The 22,247-nt window shown below is 60.0% G+C and overlaps 1 protein-coding gene across 1 annotated transcript; it reads right to left on the minus strand.

Annotated features, from left to right (window-relative positions):
• Positions 1-1,400: 1,400 nt before the first annotated feature.
• On the minus strand, positions 1,401-21,682 carry GNAI2 (G protein subunit alpha i2). The gene is made up of 9 exons (XM_081525416.1): positions 21,431-21,682; positions 7,261-7,303; positions 6,856-6,997; positions 6,519-6,679; positions 4,463-4,591; positions 3,942-4,071; positions 3,698-3,851; positions 3,110-3,324; positions 1,401-2,418 (listed from the first exon to the last, which is right to left on the minus strand). The coding sequence occupies exons 1-8, from the start codon at positions 21,546-21,548 to the stop codon at positions 3,134-3,136; spliced, it is 1,068 nt and encodes a 355-aa protein (XP_081381542.1). The 5' UTR covers positions 21,549-21,682; the 3' UTR covers positions 1,401-2,418; positions 3,110-3,133.
• Between the last annotated feature and the right edge of the window lie 565 nt (positions 21,683-22,247).

Consider the following 22,247-nt stretch of genomic DNA (forward strand, 5'->3'; position numbering starts at 1 on the left):
GCCAGCTCCTCAATGGTTCCTCTGTGCAGGGTTCCCCCTCAGGACGAAAGGAAGGAACTGTCTCTGGCTCCTGCTTCCTGCTGGGCGGATATCAGAGCACCGGAGCTCGCACTACGCCCCACCCGCACATCTGGGGTTCAGAGGGGTCCAGGGCTGATTGCCGAAGGCAAGGAGGGATCCAGGCTTGGCGTGGGATTCTGTTCTCCTAGTTAGCTGGTGCTCCCTATCCCTCAGAGACAGGGGTAGCAGGAAAGGCCAGAGGGACTGGGGCGTGGTTGGGGCGGTCGCTGAACTCCTTCCGAGGGGGGCGGCCACAGCCTCTCATCGCCTGCCAGGACTAGGGGGCCTGGAGGCCGAGAGGGGACTGGCAGGTGTGCAGGACCGGGTCCCAGGTCCCCGGCCGTATCCTCCCACCGGCCCCGCCCTCCCCGCCTCGGAGGCGCCGACCCCGGCCCGGGCCGCTTTGTCCCGCCGCCTGCCTACAAAGCTGCCTTTGTGGCCCGCGGCCTCCGCAGGACCCGGTGACGTCAGCCTCCGTGACCAGCCCGGAGGGGCCGAGCGCGGACTGCCGCGCCCTCTGGCGGCCGAAGGTGGAAGAGCTCGTCTACGAATCCCGCCCCGCAGAGGCGGGCCTTTCACCGAGCCCGCCCCACGGGCACATCCGGCCCGGAACTGGTCCCCGGCGGTCCAGAGCAGAAAGTTCAGGTGCCTTGCCTGGCTCTTGGGGCTCACCCACAGCCACCTGGGCACTGTCATCTGCCGTTCCCTCCTGCAGCAACACAAAAGCACTTCCCATAGCTTCATGAAAGCCTCTGCACTCTGAGAGCCCTGCAGCTCTCAAGAGTTGCCACCTGCCCCTCCCTACCATCCTCAGGTTTGAAAGCCGAGGTCTCTGGGGCAAAGAGCTTTCTGAACATGCCTCAAGGTCCCCGCGGCCACCAACGTTCTGTTTAGTCAAGCCCAAGGGCCTCAGTTCTGGGCACTGTCTCAGATGGGAAGAAGGGGCTGTGGCCAATGTGGCTGTGTGGCCTCAGTAACACTGCTGTCTCTGAGCCCTGGGTCTGGGAGATCAGAGGCCCCTTTCCAGAGACTCACTGGACACTCCTCCTGCTCCCAGTGTGGAAGAATCCCTTAGGAGATGAGCTCCTTAAGAAATTGGCCCTACTGTTCCAGATGGCTGCCCCAGACCCAAGACTGCAGAGGCGCTGGGGGTCAAGGGGGAGACCTAGAGACCCCAACACGTTAAGATGACTAGTCCAAGTGGGAAAACTGAAGCGATGAGTACTGGGCCTCAGTATGACCTGGCAGTTGAGTACCCAGGGCCAGACCACTATCACCTTAGCACATCTAAGCCTGGGTCTCTGCCCCCAGGAGAGAAGAATGTCGAGCAGGTCTTGGAATTTTTTTTTTCTTTCTATGTTTTATTATTTCAAACCAGGTGAACAATTCCATAAAACATGTGAAAAAAGCAAGGAAGTGTTCAACGCTGAAGGACCCGGGCCTGGGGCGAGGGCATGAGGGGCATGGCCCCTCAGCAGGCAGCAGCGGTTCCTAGGTTAGCGCTAAGGAGCTACATTTAGGTTAATGGAGCCAGGGCCCAGGGCCACTGGGGTGGGGCCCTCAGTGACATTGGCAGTTGTCTGGAACAGCCCTTGGAACCCAATTCTGTGGAGGGCAGGGTTGGAGTGCCACCCACACAGGGGGCAACCAGCAGAGGGATGGGTGTAAACACGTAGACACACTCAAGGCACGGAATCACCGGAAAGGGGTTGGGTGGGTGCTGGTCAGGATCTGACAGTTTTAAATAGTTTTTTCTAAAAACTTTTCTAGGTTTGCAGTTTTCTCTTTTTTTTTCCCCCTTTGACTTTCTTTCTTTTTTTAATTAAAAAAAAAAAGCTACGAGAATGAGCATGTGGACTGTGGTCTTCAGGAATGGTGGCGTCTCACGCTTCTTGTGCTTTTTCCTTTGGGGCCTCCGAGTGGCTTGGGGGAGCGGGGGCGGGTTGTGGGGGTGGGCAGGAGGCTCCCTGTAAACATTTGGACTCGGGTTGGGTCAGGGGCTGGTGTTGGGCGAAGCCAGGGGTCCCAGGCTGGAGAAGTGGGTGCCCCTCCAAACACAGGCCGTGGGAGACTCAGCATGGGCTCCCCTCCCCCATCACAGAACAAAACAATGGTTAAAACCAGAACGGAGGCCAGGAGGGGCTGGGGGCATTCCCTGCACGTGGGCCAAGGGCAGGCTTCAAACAGGGGGGCCTGTGGCAGCCCCTCCCCCAAGTCTCTGGAGCTGAGGGCGGGGGCGGCGGGGAGCCAAGAACAGAGAGGAAAGAAGGGGAAAAGCGGCCAGGGGGGCAGGCGGGGGGCGTGGTCCTCTTGCCCCCATCTTCCTCAGGGGCTGGGGTAGCGGAGTCGGCGGTGGCCCTGGAGGTGGGGGACAGTCAGGGCGTGGGTCGGGAGGGAGGTAGCCAGTGTGGATCTCTCTGCCTGCCTCCCTAAACGATGACCCTTCTCGTCTCCCCACCCACTTGTTACCAGGGACATGGTGGCCGTCCAGGAGCCAGTGTGTGTTGCTGGGTTACACACACACTGTAACCCCTGTTCAAGAATGAATGGGAGGGGAGACTGGAGCTCTGGCAGAATCCTCCCCACCCATGGCTCCCAGGGCCGGTGGGGCCAGCCTCAGCCCCGGACCCTCAGATGGGTCCGAGGGAAAGATGGCAGGGGTGAGCACAGAGCTGGTCGTGCTGAATGGAGGGCGGCTGGGCCCCTTCTGTCATCTCGATCCTTCAGGCCAGGCCAGTGGCCTGGTGGGAGGGAACGTTGAGTTTTTGCCAAGGAAAATGGGGACAGCCCACCAGTTCTGTCCCAGGACACAGCCCGGTGCTTCTACTGTCTGGACCGTTGGGCAGAACGGAGCCTGGGCCTACCTGTGCCACGCTCTCAGAGCCCTACCCTCTGTCACCCTCCTGACTCAACACCCTGTGGCCCCCCCGCCCTGCCCTCTGGTCTCTACCAGGTGTCCAAGCTAGACGCTCTCTGGCCCCAATCCTGTCCCTTCGCTGGGCTCAGTGGCCCCACTCTGGTCCTCCCTGCCCGGCCCCCTCTGGCTCACCATCCTGCCAGGCCCCGCTGCCCCTCAGAAGAGGCCGCAGTCCTTCAGGTTGTTCTTGATGATGACATCGGTGACAGCGTCGAACACGAACTGCACGTTCTTGGTGTCGGTGGCGCACGTGAAGTGCGTGTAGATCTCCTTGGTGTCCTTGCGCTTGTTCAGGTCCTCGAACTTGCTCTGGATGTAGCTGGCTGCCTCGTCGTACTTGTTGGCCCCTGGGGTGGGGAGGCAAAATGGTGAGGACTCGCGCTACATGTGCGGCAGGCGGGCCCATCCCACCAGTACAGAGGAGGTTCTGTGCGTGTGAACCAACAAGCATGTATGTGTGACAACTGTGAGAGTGCACAGGAACATCTGAGTGTGCAAAGAGGGGCACCTGATTGTGTGAGGGACGATGCCCAGTGACATGTATGGGGTACGTGCCCAAGTGTGTTAAGAAGGGCCCTGTGGTGTACAGACACAAGTGTGTAAGCCTGTGAGGCACCAGCTCTGTGTGAGTGTCCCACAGTTTACCCTTCTGTCCAGCAGGGGGCGCCCGTGGCCCACCTGGTCACCACCAGCTCCTCCCCAGAGGCCCAGACCCCACACCTGTATACTCAGGGAAGCAGATGGTCAGGGGGCTGTGTATGATCTTCTCCTCGAACAGGTCCTTCTTGTTGAGGAAGAGGATGATGGACGTGTCCGTGAACCACTTGTTGTTGCAGATACTGTCAAACAGCTTCATGCTCTCATGCATGCGGTTCTGGGGGCAGGACAGCGCTTTCAGCACCAGCCACCCCCCTCCCCGCCCTCACCCTTGCCCTCCTCTCCATGTGGCCTCTGGGCCTCTCACCATCTCCTCGTCCTCGGCTAGCACCAGGTCATAGGCGCTCAAAGCTACGCAGAAGATGATGGCTGTGACGCCCTCAAAGCAGTGGATCCACTTCTTCCGCTCAGACCGCTGACCGCCCACGTCAAACATCCTGCGGATACAGTGCTTTAGCTTCAGAAAAGGGAATTCTGGGAGAAGGTCCCTGCCCCATTTCACAGGTTGACCGACTCAGGACAGAGGCCTGCTCAGGGTAAGGCAGCTGCCTCCATGGTATCACCCACACTAGCCTACCTTCCCCCCGGTTCTGGCCCAGCGGAGTGAGTGAGGCTGGTCAGCAGGGCAGGTGGCTGCCACATGGGGCAGGGTCAGCAGAGACTGTGAGCTGCTGGCTACCACACAGCCTTAAGGAATTCAGAGTGGGGCTGAGGATCCCAGATGAGCCCTCTTTCCCAGCACAGCAGGCCCCGGTGTGAGGATCTCTACCCATCACCCCCAAGGCTGACTGCTCCTAACCCTGCTACCCGGCCCACAAGCATGCTCACTTGAAGTGTAGGTCTTTGAAAGTGAAGTGCGTCTCCACGATGCCCGTGGTCTTCACTCGAGTCCGCAACACATCCTGCTGCGTAGGGATGTAGTCACTCTGGGCGATGCGCTCCAGGTCGTTCAGGTAGCTGCAAAGGGGTGGGGGTGAGTGGGGGCCAACTGGCCCCTTGCCTTTCCGTCCCTTTATTTCTCAGGCATAGCTCCTGACTTTTTTTTATTTATTTTTAATTGAAGGATAATAGGTTTACAGTATTGTGTTGGTTTCTACCAAACATCAACATGAATCAGCCATAGGTTTACCCATGTCCTCTCCCACCTGAACATCCCTCCCACCTCCCTCCCCATCCCACCCCTCTAGGTTGCTACCGAGCCCCCAGGTTTGAGTTCCCTGGCGTCTTACAGCAAATTCCCATTGGCTCTCTATTTTACATAGGCCACTGACTCTTCAACCCTTGCCTGCACTGCATTCACCGCTCAGCTGAGGGGCAGCTCTGAGGCCGGCCAGCCAAGCCCCAGCACCCAGGTGGGAAGCAGGCCTGCCCCACACAGGATCCAGGGTGGTGGAGTTGCAGGTGAGGGTGGTGGGAGGGGGCAAATTAGTCCTTTGGTGAGGGATGCAGGATGCTAATCGGCGCAATTACAGTTCCTGCCGCAGAGCAGCCTGGCATGTCCCCTGATGCGGGGCTGAACAGGTTGAGGCCTGCCAGGCCCAGTAGGCTCTCTGCCCAGCGCCCAGTAAAATTTGGGCTCCTCAGGGGAAGAGCATAACCACTTGCTTGGCAGGGGTCCCAGGGGCTCCCCACTACCAGGTCTCTTAATTAGTATTAATGCCGCCCCGGCCAAGCCCTGAGACTAGCTCAGCTGCCTGCCTCAATATCCTTGCTGTGCCCTCGGGGTTCGGGTCCAGGCCTCCCAGCCACTGCCTAGGACCCATGTCTTACTCTCAGGGCAGGGCTGCTGGGGCCGGCTCTTGGCTCCCCCACCGGCAGCTAGGCCAGAGGGAAATGACTTCAGAGATGCAGAGACCGAAAAGAAAAACAGGAAGGGCTATGGGGAACCGTGACGCATGTGCTGTGACCTGCAAACTCTACCCCGCCCCCTACAGAGAGCCTCCAGCCTCATGGTGAATTCCACACCAGTTCTTTCCTTGTCCGCAACCAGGGGGCTCACCCCAGGGACCCAGTGCCCCATGGCAGCCTTGGAGGATTACTATGAGGAGGGGCTGGAGGATGCCTGGACCCTGGAGTGTTCCAATTTGCTCCCCACCCCTGGGTGATCTCGTTGCAGCATAAACCTGCCTGGGAGGGCAGAGCTCGTGTTTACTGCTGAATCCCCACACCCAGAACAGTGCTGGGCATGCAGTGGATGCTTAATGTCTGGGGAACGAAGGACAAGGATGATACAGGAGTGGGAAGGGGCTGGAAGGTGGTCGTAACCAGGCCCTCCTTGAGTATCCCAGGCCCTGAGATGACAGGGGTTGATAGGAGCCACCCCTCCCTGCTGGCAGGACCCCAAAGCTCTGCTGGCACTGAGAGCCTATGACCTCTGGGAGGAAACTCCCCCAGCCCCCCACCCACCGTGTGTGGCTGTGACTCCGCAGCTCCTATGGGGGGGTGTGCTCTCACAAGTGCATTCAGACCACTGCAGGGAGGGTGGGAGGCTGTCCACGTGACTGGGGCAGGGCTCAGGAATCATGGCCAGGCGAGACCGGCCTCCCACTCAGCTTCGGGGAGGTCCAGCCCCTCTCTGGGTGGGCTCAGGATGGGAAGTGCAGTGAGAGTGGGAAAGCTGCTCAGATAGAGGGACTGGCTTAGGCAGAGGTAGGAGATGGGAGGTGAGAGTCCAGGGCCCGCAGCCTATCTGGGGGGCCCCACCCAGAGCCCATGGATGTCTCCCCACATCCCTCTTCCAGGCAAAACCCCAAACCAAGACCCTGGCTGACAGCGCAGAGACTCGTCGTATCTTTCTGAGGGTGCTCAAGCCCTCTGGTTCAGGCTATAGTCCAGGTCTTCCCCCACTCCACTGCCGGCCTGGCCCCATGGAGTGAGTACTCACTAGGCGGCAGAGTCGTTGAGCTGGTACTCCCGCGAGCGACCAAAGCAGGCCTGCACCCCGTGGTCAGCCCAGAGCCTCCGGATGACACCGGACAGATCCTCAGGCAGCACGCCTTGCTCCTCAGCCGTGCACGACAGCGCGAACAGCTGCCTGGCGTCGTCCTGGGCAGAGCGGCGAGTGGTCAGCGCGTTGCAGGAGCACGCGCCCACCCCACTGGTCAGAGGCAGGGAGGAAGCCTCCAGAATGGGGCTCAGACTGGGGTGTTCTCAGCTCCCCCAGCACAGGGCTTGCCCTGAAGCGTTATGGGAGGCAGGCAGGGGTTGGGGAATCCACGTACCGCGCGGGAGGGGTCGGCAAAGTCAATCTGCAGATTGCCCATGGCTTTGACAATGGCCATGATGGACTGGATGGTGTTGCTGTAGACGACTGCCCGGTACTGCCGGCATTCCTCCTCCGAGTAGCCATCCTCGTGGATGATCCTGGCAGCCAGGGGGGCGGGGTTAGGGTGTACCGGGCACGGGGATCCCACATGGGCCTCTGGAGCTCTGGGGGCCTACAGTAGCTATTTCAGACAGGAGGAGACTGCCTCTGAACCACTGGGGAGTGGAGGATGAATGTGGCCTCTGGGAAGGTGCTGGGCCCGGCTAACACTGGCTGGGCCTACGCTTGGGGGCAGTACAGACCCAGAGGAAGAAGAGGGGAAACCAAGGTGTGCAGGCTGTCTCCCGCACACAGCACTTACTTCATCTGCTTGACAATGGTGCTCTTCCCTGACTCCCCAGCACCTGGAACAAAGGACACAGTGGGTCAAGGAGCAGGCCCAGTGGGGTCACAGAGGCCAGTAACTAGTGGCCCAGCCATGTAGCCCAGGAGGCAGGATCCATCCTTCCCATCAGTTGCAGAGGGAAGCAGTCAGGCCTGGCGGGCAGCAGAGCTACCGGGGGTGCGGCTGGCAGGGCCACAGGGGTGAAGGCAACCTAGGCCACCTGGACCCCACGGTGGACTCACTCCAGGCCTTGGCTTCCCACAAGGCCTATTGCCCAACATGGTTCCCCACTGCCCTGGCTGAGTCCAGGGGCTTTGGCTGGAGACCTGAGGCTTAGCAGTCACCCTGTCATTCTCGCACACGCAGGCTCGCCACTCTGCGGCCAGCGCTCCTCAACGTGGCACCAGGTCATACCTGGCAGAGGAGCCCTGCTTACTCTTCTCCCTACACCGTGAGCCGCAGCTGCCGTGGGGCCTGGATCCAGGCATGGCGTCATACCCCTGCCTTCCAGACATGGACAAGGCCCAGCTCCCTGCTTGCTGGGCCAAGGTCTACTCTAAGCAGATAAGACACCGGGACCTGGGGGACAGGCAGTGTCACATACACACATATACTGACTTGTGATGCTTCTTCCCCAGCCTGGCAGAGCCCTATCCTGTATTTTTCTTCAACCAATGCTGAGGAATTCACTGCCACTCTCTGGTGACTGTCAGAGCAGCCCCACAAAACAGGTATTATTTCTCCCATTTTACAGATGCGGACACTGAGGCTCAGAAAGGTCTTGGCCCAAGACCATGTAGCCAGGATTCAGAAGAGCAAGGAGGTATGTAGGATGATGATGCCTGACCTGCCCAGCCCTACTCAAAATGTGGCTCAGATCTTGCAGGACAATGTCTTGGGTTTTGTTGTTTTTTTTTAAACAAAACAGCTTCCCGGGCTCCATCCCAGGCACAGAGCCAGGTCTCAAGGGGTACAGCCCAGAAACCCGCATTCCCCAGGGAGTCTGTGCAGGGAAGTGTGAGACCAGGAAGGCCACTCCTCTCCTGCCTAGGGGTGGGGACAGGGCCTCAACGCTTCCCTTTTGCCACTCCCTGTCCTAAGCTCCAGGGAGAGCGCACCTCAGCTGGGCCCAGCTTTCCCTCCCAGCCTTTGCCCAGACTGCACCCTCTGCTTTGCCCTAGCACTGTCAGGCACTACCTCTTGCCAATTCCAGGTCTTTGCCCAAGGAGTTCTCTCTGCCGGGCATACCTGCCCAATGTCCCACCTACGCGTGTCCCAACCCTCTTGATCACTGTGGTGGGTCTGTCCCTCTGACCAGCTCAGCAGGGTGGGTGGGGGGGTCTGTGGGGGAAGTCACCCTTGGGAGCTCTTGGCCCCCAGATATCCCTCCGGGATGGTTAAGGACCTCAGAGGCTAAAGGAGCTAACACACAAACTGCCAGGAGCAGCAGGAATGTCAGCAAGGATGATTTCAGCACAGCTGGGAATCATGCCTCCTACATATCAGTCGCTATTCTAAGACTATCCCGTTCGCTAAGTGGTCTCACAGCAAGCCCCGAGCATAGCTCAGCTCTACCCTCGTCTCCGCCTCACAAATGAGGAAACCGAAGGATTTCCCTGGCGGTCCAGTGGTTTAAAACGCCACGTTTCCAATGCAAGGGGCATGGATTTGATCCCTGGTTGGGGAACTAAGGTTCCATATGCTGTGGGACATGGCCAAAACATTTTTTTTTTTTAAAAAGGTGGTGGTGGGGGTGGAAACTGAGAGACACCGCTGTCAAATGGTTACAGCCCCTCTGCATGTGGCCCATTTTGCCTCCTAGCGCTGTCCGACGTGCCCAGAGAGCCTCAGGTCCAAGTCTCCGCACTGCCCTCCAAGCAGCATCAGACCCTGCTTGCCAACTCTGGATCTTTGCCCACCTGTATCCATCCTACCTCCCACCCCAGATCCACACTGACCAGGAGAAACTGAGGTGTGGCTTGCGGCCACAACCCAAGGGCCTCCATGAGGAGGCTTCACAAATGCCGCCTGGAATCACTGGGCTTCTCTGACTGTCCCAGGCCTGCTTCCCAGGATCGGGGAGCACAGGGGGGCGGCACAAATAGGCAGGCTCTGGGCAGGCTGGGGTGTGGGCCCCTCTATTGGTCTGACCCCTGGGCACTAGAGGCCCCAGGCCTAGTGTATTTCCCTTGGGCGTGGGCTGTGGTCAAGGGCAGCATTCCTCTCCATAGGGCTGGCAGGAGAGTGGCCAGGACAGGACCCCTCACTTAACACCCCCCACCTGCGGACTGGGCCCAAGGGGAGAGGGCCTGGGAAGGCCCAGTGGTGACGCCTAATCACGGAGGCTCTTCCCCCAAGGCCCAGAACATCCACGGGGCAGGGAGGACAGCGCTGGACTGGCTGACCACGAACGAGGGCCAGGTGACACCTGGCTGTCCTTCCCAACTAGTCACTTGCTCCCAGAGAGCAAGAGGGAGGGTGGACAGCCTGGGGCAAAGGAAGACCCAGGAGCCACGAGTCCCACCCAGGACTGGGGGCCCAGTGCAGGAGCGGAGGCCAAGGGCGTGAAGTGATGGGTCACATAGATCGCGCTGTCCTCAGGTGATCCGAGACTCAGAGTGGGCAGCTCTCTGGGGCACAGGGGACCTCAGGTGGGGGTAACTTTGGGACCACTGTGCACCTGAGGCACCAGTCTCCTTGTCTAGTCCTGTGATTACTCTCTTGGTAAAAGGCGTGGACCACTCCGTGACCCTGCCCAGAGATGAGGACACCAGCACAAACTTGCTTTGCATCTGATTTTCCTAGCAGCGGTGGACCAGGCAAACATTGAGGGCCCTTTCCCTGTTCCCTTTGAGCTTCAGTCTCCCTTCTTCTCCCTTTAAAGAGTAGGACATATTCTTTGCCCCCAGCAAGGAACAGGTGGACAAAGTCACAGAGCCCACATCCCTGGACTCAGAGCAGTCCCTTTGTCTTTCCCACAGCTGTGACTCAAAGAGGGAAGGAGCTAAGTGGCAGGACAAGGGTGTAGTGCTGGCAGCCAAGCAGAAAGCAGGGGAGACCACCAGGACAGAATCACAAGCGTGGCCCAGGAGGAGCTACAATAGATCATGGGGGTTGGGGGCAGAGTTGGGTGGGGCCATGGGCTCTATCCAGTTGGACACCCTGGTTCTCAGGCAGCCCACAGGCGAGGTGTCCTAGGAGCTCCTTTTCCATTGGCACCTGATGACGCTTCCCCATTACATAGGCTGGCACTTGGCCTGGAGTTTGCTTCTTGTACCTTGCTGATCCTAGGCACCCAGTTCTCCCCACCCAGCCCTGCACCTTCCCTTCAGAGAAGACGGCGTCACTAGCTCGATCCAGATTGCTGCAGAGGTGCTGGGGCAGGGCGGGGGTGGGGGACTCAGCCAGCAGAAGGTGGCAGGAGTCTCGTACCCATGGTGGGCCCACCAGGCGCCCCTTTCTCCAGCTGAGTGGGACCAGAGGGACCTACAGAGGATCGCTGCGGTGCCCTCAGTGTTCCCACTGGGCCATACCTCTTCCCACCACCAAGGAAGAAGCCTCTGCAGCCCTTGCCCTGGGGCGCAGCTGCGGGGGGGGCCCCCAGCAGGCAGGGGGTAATTGCCCAGATCTGCAGGGCGATAGCGGCTGCTCTGCACTGGAACATCTGCTTCCACTCTGGGAGCCCTGGGCCCCAAAGGAGGAGGGAACAGATGGGGGGGAGGGGAAGAATGGCTCCACCTGCCTGAACGAGGCCAGCAGGGCCTCTGCCACAAGACAGGGCCCCGGGTCCAATGGCGTGATGCTGATCCCAAGCCCCTGCATTGCATTTCTGCTGTGGTCTGTCTGTGTTGAAGCCTCTACCTCCGAGACGCGGCTTTGTCCTGCTGGGAGGCCCTGAGGTGCCGCTTTCCTCTCTGGCCCCACTTTCCCTTCTGGAGGAGCCGCGAAGCCTTGAGGGGCCAGCGGGCCCATGTCACGTTTTCGGATCCTCTCCCAAAGGAAGGTCCAGACCCACCACAGCCCCGGTGCCCACCTTGATCCTCCCCGAGATCTCCAAGAACAGCTGCCTGATCCTGCCCTGGCTCTGGCACCTCATCTGTGCAACAGGATACCACCATTGTCTCGTCCTAGGAGACGGGTGAGTGCCCGGCACACGGCGAGCGCTGAGATCAAAGTTATTATCACTGTTTGCTTTTACCCTCCGGAAGAGGACAGAGTTCCCCAGACCTCTCATTTCCTGCAACCCACAGTGACCACGCTGCATAGGTCACTGCAACCACAGCCTGCAGAGGAGCCTGCCGTGGCCATCTCATTTTGAAGGCGAGTTTCTGAGGCTTTCAGGCAAAAGCACAGCCCAGGGCAGTGACCAGGGGCTTGAGAGCCTGACTCAGCAGTGGTGGTGGTTCCCTGCCGGGACTTGTGTAACCTGGGACGGAGTCAGAGCCATGCACTCCTTTGCTGGCTTTCTGCTCTCAGTTCGTCACTTCCCTTCCACACAGCCTGGCACTCCTACCCGGGCAGGGTACTCCTTCCCCCTCAGCAGGTCTCACCGCAGACATGGCTCCCTGACTCTCTCCACACCCTGAAGGCCGGGGAGCAGGGCTCCCTGCAGACGCTCTCATGCTGGTGGGCTCCCCAGGAACATGTGGGGCCGGGGAGAGCTGCCAGCTGACGTGGCAGGCCTGAGGGCTGAGATTCTCAGAAGCAGCCGTGGCTCGGACCACAGGGTAGACGTGGGGAGCAGCCCAGCTCAAAGCCACAGGCGGCCCGCCCCTCCACTGCCGCCCTCCCAACACAGCTCCCCGCCCCCCTTCACTGGCCTACCCTGGTGGGACGCTGGGGGAAGGTCGGTTTGCACCCTGGGAAGCCCACCCCCAAGGCGGCCCTGGCATCACCTCCCACTCTCATCTCAGGAAGGTGCCACGTCTCCAGCCTCCAGCCCAGCCCGCCGTTTCTGGGCTCCCCCTGCTCCCGCCCCGCCCCTGCAGCCTCAGGGTCCCCGGCCCGCCACCACCAGGGGGAGCCCGGCAGCCAGGGACCCAGTGGAGAAGGTGGGGGTTGGGCGGCGCAGAGGAGCGTTTGTTTCTGGAAAGCGGCGGCAGCGAGGGGCAGCTGGGGGAGGTGCCTCACCCACGGCCCCCTCCCGAGCCTGGGAAGCCCTGGGCCTGCAGAGACTCGGCCCACAAGGGAACAATGGGGACGGCGGGGAGGGGGAGAGGGCCCCGCCAGACAAAGGCCCTCCAAGCCCTGCCCCTGGCGTCTCTTCCTTCCTCCAGGTGCTGCGCTTCACTCCCTCCAAGGAGGCTCAGCAGGGGTCTGGCATCGGGAGGGGCTGGGAGGATCTTGGACTGACCCCGTGTGACACCCCCACCCACATGTGTGGCCTCGCCTTCCTCCAGGTGCCCCAGCAAAGCCGGAACCTCCCTCCCTCCAGTCTCTGCCGCTTGGGAAGCCTCCAGCGGCTTCCTGACGCCCATCAGGGAACCACTAAGGACCAGGGCCTGGCCAAGTCTTTGCTCTTCGGTGCAAAGGAAACAGGCAGGCCTCAGATTCTCCCAGGCACGGAGAGGGCTTTCCAGGGCTAGGCTGTTTCCTGCAGTGGGGCCCTGCCCACTGTAGAAAGGGAAACTGAGGCACTGGGTAAGGAAGGCCACGCTGGAGGAGAGGAGGCCCTGAGACTTGTTCCTCATTGGCCACTGAGGCTGCATATGGGTCTCACCCTCCACAGCCGGGCACTGCTAGACGGGGCCCAGGGGCCCGGGTCCTACAAGGAGCCAGGCCATTTGGCACAGCCCTCTTCCTGATGCTTCTTCACTGGAGGAAATCGCTTTGCTCTTTTCAAAGAATCCGATTCTCTGTGGTAGACCCACGGTGAGATGCCCATGTCTGGGCCTCAGTGTCCCCATCTCTGAAAGGTACTCCTCAAGGGAGTGTGCCAGGCACAATGCCCGCCCTCAACAGCCTCCCTTGGGTCCACACACCCACCCCAAACTCCACCCCGGGGTCCAGCCCAAGCGGGCAGTTTGTCTGTGTGCCCACAAGCCACGAACCAGGCTTGAGAAGCGTGACGTCACGGGACCCAGCACTGGGCAAAGAGAGGGGCGGCCTGCCTCAGGTCACACAGTGAGGAAGGTGGGGGAGAGGGTGCTCTGGGACCTGGAGTCTGGACTGGCCATGAGGAGGCCATGTTCATTCAGCTTTGTGTTTGGCCTTAATGCTTCTGCCGCTTCTGTTCTTGCTCTCTCCTAGGTCCTTTAGACCCCTCAGTTCCCTAGGGCCTGGCCTGACAAGCCAGAGCAGAACCCTGGGAACTCCGTGGAGAAGGGCAAAGCAACTGAACTTTGGATTTCGGAGGCCAAGAAGGATGAGGACCAGCTGTGGTCTTCTCATGCTGTGGCCAGCCCACACTACAGACACACGAGTCGCCATAGAGGAGCCCACCGCAGCCTTTGCTCTTGGTGGGGACCCTCAGCAGGACCACTCTTCCCTTCCCCTCATCTGGACAAGCCCCAGTCTCCAGACCAGGCTCAGGGGCCCCCACACCGCACCCTGACAGCTTCCAAGCTTTCCTCAGGCCGGGACTTGTGGGAGGCACAAACACGTTAGGGGAAAAGCAAAACATTATGTTGCCTGACGGTGACCTGAGGATTCCTGTGAGGGGACACGGGCTAGGAGGGGAGGTGGAAAATGAAAATGGGGGCACCTGTATTAGTACGAGGTCACCCCATGGCCACACAGCAGATTTCTGGCTTTAAGCAGGAAAAAGATTCACGCACAGTCTTGGGTCCCACCCTCTAGAATAGATGGTCCCTTCAGAATCCCCTAAAAGAAGAATCGAGGCCCTCAGGCATATGCAGGACACGGGTGCACCAAGCGCATCTGCCTGTCACCCTGACTAATTCTTGCCAACTGGGCACAGACTCCTGTGGGGGGGGGGGGGAGGCAACAGTTGGGGACAGGTGCTCAGAGTCACCACCTGGGTTGTCCTTTGGTTTCTCCACTTATTGGGTAAGTCATATGATGTTCCCAACCCTCAGTTTCTGCATCAGTGAAATGAGTATGTCAGTCCCAGCCCCACAGGGTTAAACACGAAGAGACCGGCCCTACACAATGGTCACAGCTCAATCAGAGGCAGCTACTATTATCACCGGAGGGGAAACTGAGGCCCAGTGAAGGCACCCACTACTCAGGCCCAGTGGGTAGTGAGGTGGGGGAAATCCTTAGGCCGGATCAAGGGCCCCTCTGTCTACCTCCAGGCAGGGGAAACCCAGAGTGAGCTAATCCCAGGGCTGCTGCTCCATTTCCGGGCATTCATCTGGGCCTGCAGCCGGCCTTCCGGCTTTGGAGGGCAATGGCTGCCCGGGAACATAGGAGCAGCCTTCTGGCTTTCCTGCCAGCACCGGCCCACCCCCCCACAGCCTGCCGGCGTCCCTCTCCCAGCCACCACTTCCTGTGGTCAAAGGAGGGGCCTGGAATCCTTCTCAGAGGCGCCACCTTCTCTGAGATCCTGGGCCCAGTGGTCACTGGGGCAGGACAAGGGACAGAACTGTCTGGACTGCCTCCAACCCGGGGACCACCAGTAGGGGCAGCCCAAAGGGGCCCCGGACAGGTGGGCTCACCTTCTAAAGCCCCCCAGTGACCTGCCTCACACTCCCCACCCCAGCGCACAGTGTGAGCGGCTCTCTGGCCTCTTCCTCTTTTGGGCTCCTCCTCCTCCAGCTTCTTCCTCCTTTTCCTCTGGTGTGGACACCACTTCCCTGAGAGGCCCAGCCCTGTCGTGCAGACTTCACCACCCCACCACCCCTCCTGCAACCCCGGGGCACGGTACCTGCTGCCATCAATACACCACCCCCTCCCCAACCAGAGATTCTGAGGCTGTAGCAGCCTTGGCACCCTGAACTCCTCTCAGCCACAAGGACACCCTTCTCAGGACAAGCCTTGTATGATCCCACCTTTAGGCTTTGGCTCAAACTGGTCTGGCATTTACTGCCAAGCCTTGGAAGTGTATGCAGGAGGCCAACACTGAAGGGCCAGCCCAGGTTAGAGAGTGTGTGGCTATTCCAGGGAGACTATTCCCCCAGCCACCAAGATGATCAGAGCCCCAAGGTGCAGCATAAGGGTGAGGGTGGAGTGTTTGGGGTTTAGTAAGAACAAGAGCTCCGGGCAGAAAGGCTGGGTGGGGCTGGGCAGAGGAGCCCCACCCTGCACCTGTGGCTGAAGCTGTCTGAGAGTATCAGGTACTAGAGCCATCATCAGAGGGGCCCAGTCCTTTGCCCTACCGGGCATTCTTAGGCAGGGCACATCAGCGGTGGCCTGCCAGAACCCATTAACCCCTTTCCCCCACTGACCTTTTAGGTTAGGACTCCTGCCCCCGAGATAGTGGGAAGATGAGATTAGAAGCTGGCCTGGGTCCTGCCTTGGAGATAGCACTCTGGGTTATTAGACTGTCTCATCCTCTGCTGGGGATGTGGGAGGCCAAGTCGTTGGTCCCTCAGACGCTAAGAGCTTAAGTGGACAAAGCTTCTTCCATCCTGTTCCTGCCTAAAGAATGGGTGGCTTTTAGAGATGGAGACCAAGAGAGACACAGCCAGGGACGGAGATCAAGGACAGGGTGTACAGAACCTGTGTGCCCCCGCCTGTGGCTCAAGCTGCCACAAGTGCCAGCCCTTGCACTGCTGGAGCCTGGGGACCTCGCTGGGATCCCATCAGGTCCCACCCCCAGCAATACCTGCGATCACTTGCTGGGTTGCTGTTAGCAGGCTTAGGATATCTATGATGCTAGCCAATGACCCTGCAGCTCAGGCCAGCCCAGGGCCAACCCAAAGAGGCCCTTGACTGTGCCAGTCCCCATCTGGCAGCACAGGCTTCAACTCAAGCACAGTGGGTGGCTCAACGCTGCCTCAGGGCTTGGCATGGAAGCCTGAGCTCCCCAGCTGGCCTCACTTCCACCTCCAGCCACAGGGGCAGGCATTCCCTCTGTCCCTACCACCTGCTCTGCCCTCTGTCTTGGGGTTCTCCAACCCCTACCCCTCCTGGGATGTCTTCAGCTGAGCTCCAGGGTCACTTCCTTTGCAAAACCGCCCCCGATTCACCCAGTCTCCCAGCTCAGGGGTAGCCCCTGAAGGACCCAGCTTCACTCCTATCCTAGAGGAACAACTACTTTCGTTGGCTGCACCGACATTGGGGTCACGGGCAGAGGCTGAGCCCAGGGGGACCGGGCAGGCAGAGGGGGGGTCAGAAACGGTTTAGACCCCCTACTCACTCCCTAGCTTGGGAGCCCCAGCAGTGCAGCTACCGACTCAGAAAGACAAAGCCTGGCTTCGCCTGGGGGAGGGGTGGGAAGAAGAGACTCGCAGGCTCAAGCTGCCCCACCCCCCATTCAAGTGCTAATGAGCTCCAGCCGGACTGCGGGATAGCGGGATGGTGGGACCGTGGGATGGAGAAGGCTGCGGGGAGCACAGGGAGGCTGCAGGCCGGCCTGGGTACCAGCCCACTTGGTGCCCCAGGGCCCCGCCACACCCACAACCCTAAGCCCCCCAGGAAGGTGGCTCCGCCCCCAGAGGTTAGGCGTAAGGTCCCCAGGGCAGTGTGTCACTCCAGCTGCCACCAAATATCTACAAGTCTCAACCTCTCACTCGCTGTGAGCAGCGGCCTAAGGGCAAGGGTCAGGGTTCCCAGGGCCTCCATACTAAGGCCAGGCAACCTCCAAGCTGGGGAGATTCCCCCCCATCAAACTGTCAGCTCTGCAGGAGTCAGCAGAGGGGGTCCCTCTCCTGTTCTCACACCCACAGGTCTTGGTGTACCATCCCCACAACATGTGTGGCTGCAGGCAGGCACCCCATCCCAGCTTGTGGATGGAGAGCAGAGCATCTACCAGGATTTCACCTGTCACTGGGTTTCTCAGCCAGTGCACTAGGTGGGCAGGGATCTGAACCTAGGTTTGTGTGATCCCCTCAGGAGGGTGAGCCCTCCTCCCCGCAGGCCAGGCCTTCCTACTTCAGAGCCCTTGCTGAGTTGGTCCCTCTGCCCCCAGTGCCTGACCCTGGCAAATACTGCTAATTTTTCAAGGCCAACTCAGAGGACCCCTTCCCAGGAAGGACTACTCTCCTCCTACCCCCAAAATTCACCGGCATCACTAGACTCTACTCATTACCCAGCCAGCCAGGATCCCAAGCTAGCCCTTCCCACTGACTCCTGCTACACCAAGCCCCAAGCAGCAGCTTGAGAATTACTTATCCCTGTTCAGGGATGTGTGCAAAGAGTTTCATTTTTTCCACACACACTTAATAGGCACCTACAGTGTGCCAGGTCCCTTGTGAGAGACAGACAGGACTAACGTCACAAAACTCCCTTCCTTTCATTTGATAAATCTCACTGAGCCCCTCAATGTCCAGTCTCCACACTGGCCAGGCCAAGAACTCCCACAGCACTGCTCTGCACTGAGCCCCATGGCTGTAGGGTAGCTCCAGCCCTAAGAGCTAGACAGGCTCTACTGCAGCAGCAGAGAGAGCAGGCCTGCAACAGTCCCCAAACAGCCTGAGCTAAAAGGAAGAATGCAAAGCCAGTCTTCCCATATGAACAGCTGGAGTCCCTACTATGTGATCTGCAGGGAGTGGGATAAGGGCTGTCTCCACAGCCTGCCTGGCTCAGATGGCAAAGAATATGCCTACAATGCAGGAGACCTGAGTTGGAGCCTTGGGTTTGGAAGATCCTCTGGAGAAGGGAATGGTATTCTTGCTTAGAGAATTCCATGGACAGAGACAACTGGTGGCCCGCAGCCCATGGACTCGCAAAGAGTCGGACACGACTGAGTGACTGAGCACGCACTGAGGTGCCAGCAGAGCGTGATGAGACTACAAGGAAACAGCCCGAAGAATTTTTCCCTCAGTCTCCCCTTGAGTCCTGGTCATTGGCCTTACACAGTCCTTGCCACCTGCCCATGATATGTCAGGCGATGGCTCACTGATCGCTATCTTACTCCTCCATCTACCCATGTCCAAGACCAAGTTCACACCAATAGCACTTCTTTCATTCAACAAACAGACAATAGTTCCCAGGCTCCATGCTTGGCATAGAAGGCTCAGAAATGAACGGAACACAGTCCTGCTCCAGTCGAGGGGGAGGGCAGCTGTGAAATAGACAAATACCGCGCTCTAATGGGCGGGCATGGGGGTGGGGGGTTAGAGGAGGTGCTTTACCAGCCTTCGAGAAGGGGTCAAGGAAGGATCCTGGGAGGCAATCCCTGGGCAGAGTCTTGAAGAACAATCAAGTAGGAGTGAAATGGGGGGAAAGTACATCAAGTGAAGGGAACAGATGCAAAGTCCCAGGGGCAAGAGGGAACTGTTGTTTTTTTTTTTTTGGAAATGTTGTATTCATACCATGAAGCCTTCCTGGAGCCAGTGAAGAGCACCATCTCTCCTTTCTCTGTAGACTGCCCACACAAGCCCAAACAAATCAGAGTCACCCCCTAAACACACACTCTGGCTTACTTTACCCAAAGTGCCCAGGCTGAGGCCCCGGATTCTACCAGGGGATAGCTGGTCAATCAAGCTGAACTGGGTGGGGGTAGGGGTATCTCTGAAGTAGAGCTGGTATCAGCAGCTCTGCTGCCCCGACCCAGCAGCCAGGGAAGACCCTCTCCCCGGTGTGTACCACATCTGCCTTTGCCCTGGTGACAGTGACTATGCCCGTCGGCTGGCAGGGCTCCCCAGGACGGGAAGGAGCCAGTATGCGGGTGGGGCAGCAGGCGTGGTTGGGCTGGGAGGGAAGGCTGGCAATTGCCCAGCACGAGTCCCGTTGCCTGGACAGTCTTTCCGCTACGTGGGACAGGCGCCCAGCTCTCTGAAGCTGCCTCAGCTGGGCTCCCATCACCTCCGCCGAAACCGGACAGGCAAACGACGGCCAGCCGGGATCCTTCTCCAGGCAGTCCGGACAGACTGGGTCCTCAATTTCAGGCAAAGTTTGGTCTCCCAGCCCCCTACAGTGAGTGCATCCTCTGCAGGGTCTTAGCCCCCACTCCCCATCCTGGGCACGGCACTCCTCTGGCCCAGACCCAGAAAGCCCATTTCACAGTGGAAGCCAAGGCCAGAAGGACAGGATGCTGAGACGGACTCCCCAGCCTACAAAGTGCCGAGCATTTCTAGGGGACCCTGTACCCCTGGTTGGTGCCAGCTCAGTATGTAGAGAGGGGTTGCCAGACCCAAAACCTGAGCCGGGCTCCAAGACTGGTGGGATGGGGTCAGCACACAGAACCAGGCCAGGGGCCCTGTGTGCCCCAGCCCCATGGCCCAGTCCCACATCTCTTCGGGCACCACCGTAACTGTGATCGCCCAGGGAAGGGGCTGGCTAGTGACCCCCTGGCTGGGCACTGGGAGGCAGCAGTACCCGAAGTACCCTTCCCAGGCCCAGCGGGCAGCATCGATGGGCATTCCGCCGCGTCGACACCCACTCGCTGCCGCTGCCGCACTCGCAACAGAGACAGGAAGAGGCAAGCGCCCAACGCAAAACAGCCCAGGAGGCTGGGCCGCCGCCCCTTCCCGCCCCTTCTCTTCCTCCCCGCAGCGGCAGCGGATGCCATTTTGAAACCTCCGGGGCTGTGCCCCTGAGGCCAGGCCCCCAGGGACAGTCAACAGATGGGCCCAGGATGGAAGACATGCTGTCCCCTCAGCCACACGCTCAGCATGAAAAGCCCCACTTTTCGCTGCCTGGGGACCCCAGGGCAGCTCTGGGGCTGAGGGGCCACACCCCCCCACATACACGGTCCAGCCCCCAACACTGCCTTGAGGGCCTCCTTCCCCACTAGGTTTGAACTCCACCCCACCCCCCAATCAGGGCGCACCACACCTGCTCCCAGTGAGAGGCTGGACTGGGGCAACTACCAGGCCTCCAGCCTCTGCACAAGTCCACTTCAGATGCCCACCCCCAAGCAGGCCCCCCACTACTCAACCAGCTGGTCCACCACTCCCCCTTTGCAGGGCCTCAAGGTCCAATAGGCCCACCCACGCTCAGAAGCCACGTCCTAGGCCTTTGGGCCCAGAAAGGGTGCGGGAAGCCCAGCACCCGTCAGCGGCTCTCCTTGGCCCGCCCGCCTGCCGGGGGCAGCAATATGTCGCTGTCTCACCACTTCCACTTCCCCCCACCCCTCAAGCAGCCACCATCTTCCCTGGCCTTGGAGCCAACGCAATCCAAACTCCTCCACACTCCCTCCTACCCCCAGACCCCCTCCTCGCTGACCCAGACAGAGCTTAGAAACTGAGAAACGGATAGCCAGCAGAACTCCCTGGGCAGCTTGAGGCCTGGTCCCCTCCCCCAACATGACCATTGGAGCCCTTAGAGGGTCTGGGGCCAGTCCTCTCAGTCCGGCCCACCTGGTGCAGGAGGCGGGTGGGGAAATCTGGAGAAGGCTAGAGTGTGGGAGAGAAAGTAAGAGCAGGGGAGCAGAGGGTTTGAGGAGAGATGCATGCAAAGAGGGAGCTGGTGGGTCAGATGCAGGGAGCAGGGGTCTCTAAGGGTTTGGGGGCTCTGGCTGGAAGGTAATCTCATAAGCAGTCATTCCACTTGAGAGGTGCAAACCAAAATTCCACCTGAGAAGTCCCTTGGGATCAAGGTGCACAGGTGGAGGATACAGGGTCCAGAGTAGGGATGGAGCACAGAATGGGAAGGAGGGAGGGAGTGGGGGCCTGGGAGGGGCCCTGGAGATACTCAGGCCCAATAGGAACAGGGAGAGAAGTGAGGGACCAGGTGGTGCCTGAAGGTGGGGGCTGAGTGGGATTGTAGGGGTTTGGGTAAAGTCTGGGGAAGTATGGAAAGACAAGCAGGGGGCTCTGAGGGTCTGTCAGGTTGGACAGCAAGAGTGGAGGGTCAAGCAGAGTTCTGGGCAGCGGGCTTTGGGGCACTGGTGGCTGTATTTGGGGGTTTGGGCTCTGGGATGAGTTGAGGATGGGACCTATGGACTACGGATCAGAGGTCTCGGCCAACCCAGAGTTTTGATCCATTTTTTGTTATATCCTTGCCGGGCGGATCTGGGGGTTCAAGTCCAGGTGTGGGGGTCCAGGCCAAGTCTGGGCGTTCGAAGCCTTAGTCCATAGGTCAAACTTGGGGAATTAGGCGGGGAATCGGGGGGTCCCAGCGCAGGGCGCGGCCTCACCCAAGAGCAGCAACTTCACCTCCCGCGCCGCCTTCTCGCCGTCTTCCCGCAGGTTCTTGTCGATCATCTTGGAGCGCTCGGCCGCCGCCTTGTCCTCGGCGCTCACGGTGCAGCCCATCCCGCCGTCCGCCGGCCCGGCCGCTGCCCGGCCCCCACAAGGCCCCGGCCCGGCTCGGCCCCGCCCGACCCCACTCCGCTCACGCCGCCGGCCCTCAACGGGTAGCTCCCGAGTCGGCAGTTCCGAGCGTCTGCGGGCGGTGCCTTCCAGGCCGCCGCGCACCGACGGCAGGGCGGGCCGGGGGTGGGGCCGGAGCGAGTCAAGCCTGGGACTGGGCCGGGGCAGGGCCGGAGGCGGGACCATAGGAGATCTGGGGCCTCTGATTGGCTAGAGGGCGGAACGAAGGCGAAGTTAGGCTCAGCCCAAGCTCGGCCCGGGCTGGAGGCGGAGTCACGCCGAGGGAGAACTGCAGGGGTTGAGCCTAGCCCAGAAGGACTGGGCGGAGGGCGGGCTGCAGGCGGGGCCGGGCTCCGATTGGGTGAGGAAAGCCTGGAGCCCCGTTGCTCGACGGCGGGGGCGGGCGGATCTCGTAGCCTGAGGACGGGGATCCGGTGCACCTCAGGGGCCGAGCAGGAACCAGTCCTCTGAGTTGGCCGAGCAGGGCAGAGAAGGCGTGTCTTAAAGTTAATGAACCCAATAAACTTGTCTCGGGATCCAGAGAGCCCGGGAGGCTCTCTGGACTGCTTCTTTCTTCGTCTTAAAGCGGTTTTCGCCCCTTCTCTCTCTCTCTCTCTAGGTTGAAGTTAAAAAAGAAAAAAT

This window comes from Giraffa tippelskirchi, chromosome 9, assembly GCF_054371585.1.
Source record: "Giraffa tippelskirchi isolate mGirTip1 chromosome 9, T2T-mGirTip1v1.2.pri, whole genome shotgun sequence".
NCBI classification, from domain to species: domain Eukaryota; kingdom Metazoa; phylum Chordata; class Mammalia; order Artiodactyla; family Giraffidae; genus Giraffa; species Giraffa tippelskirchi.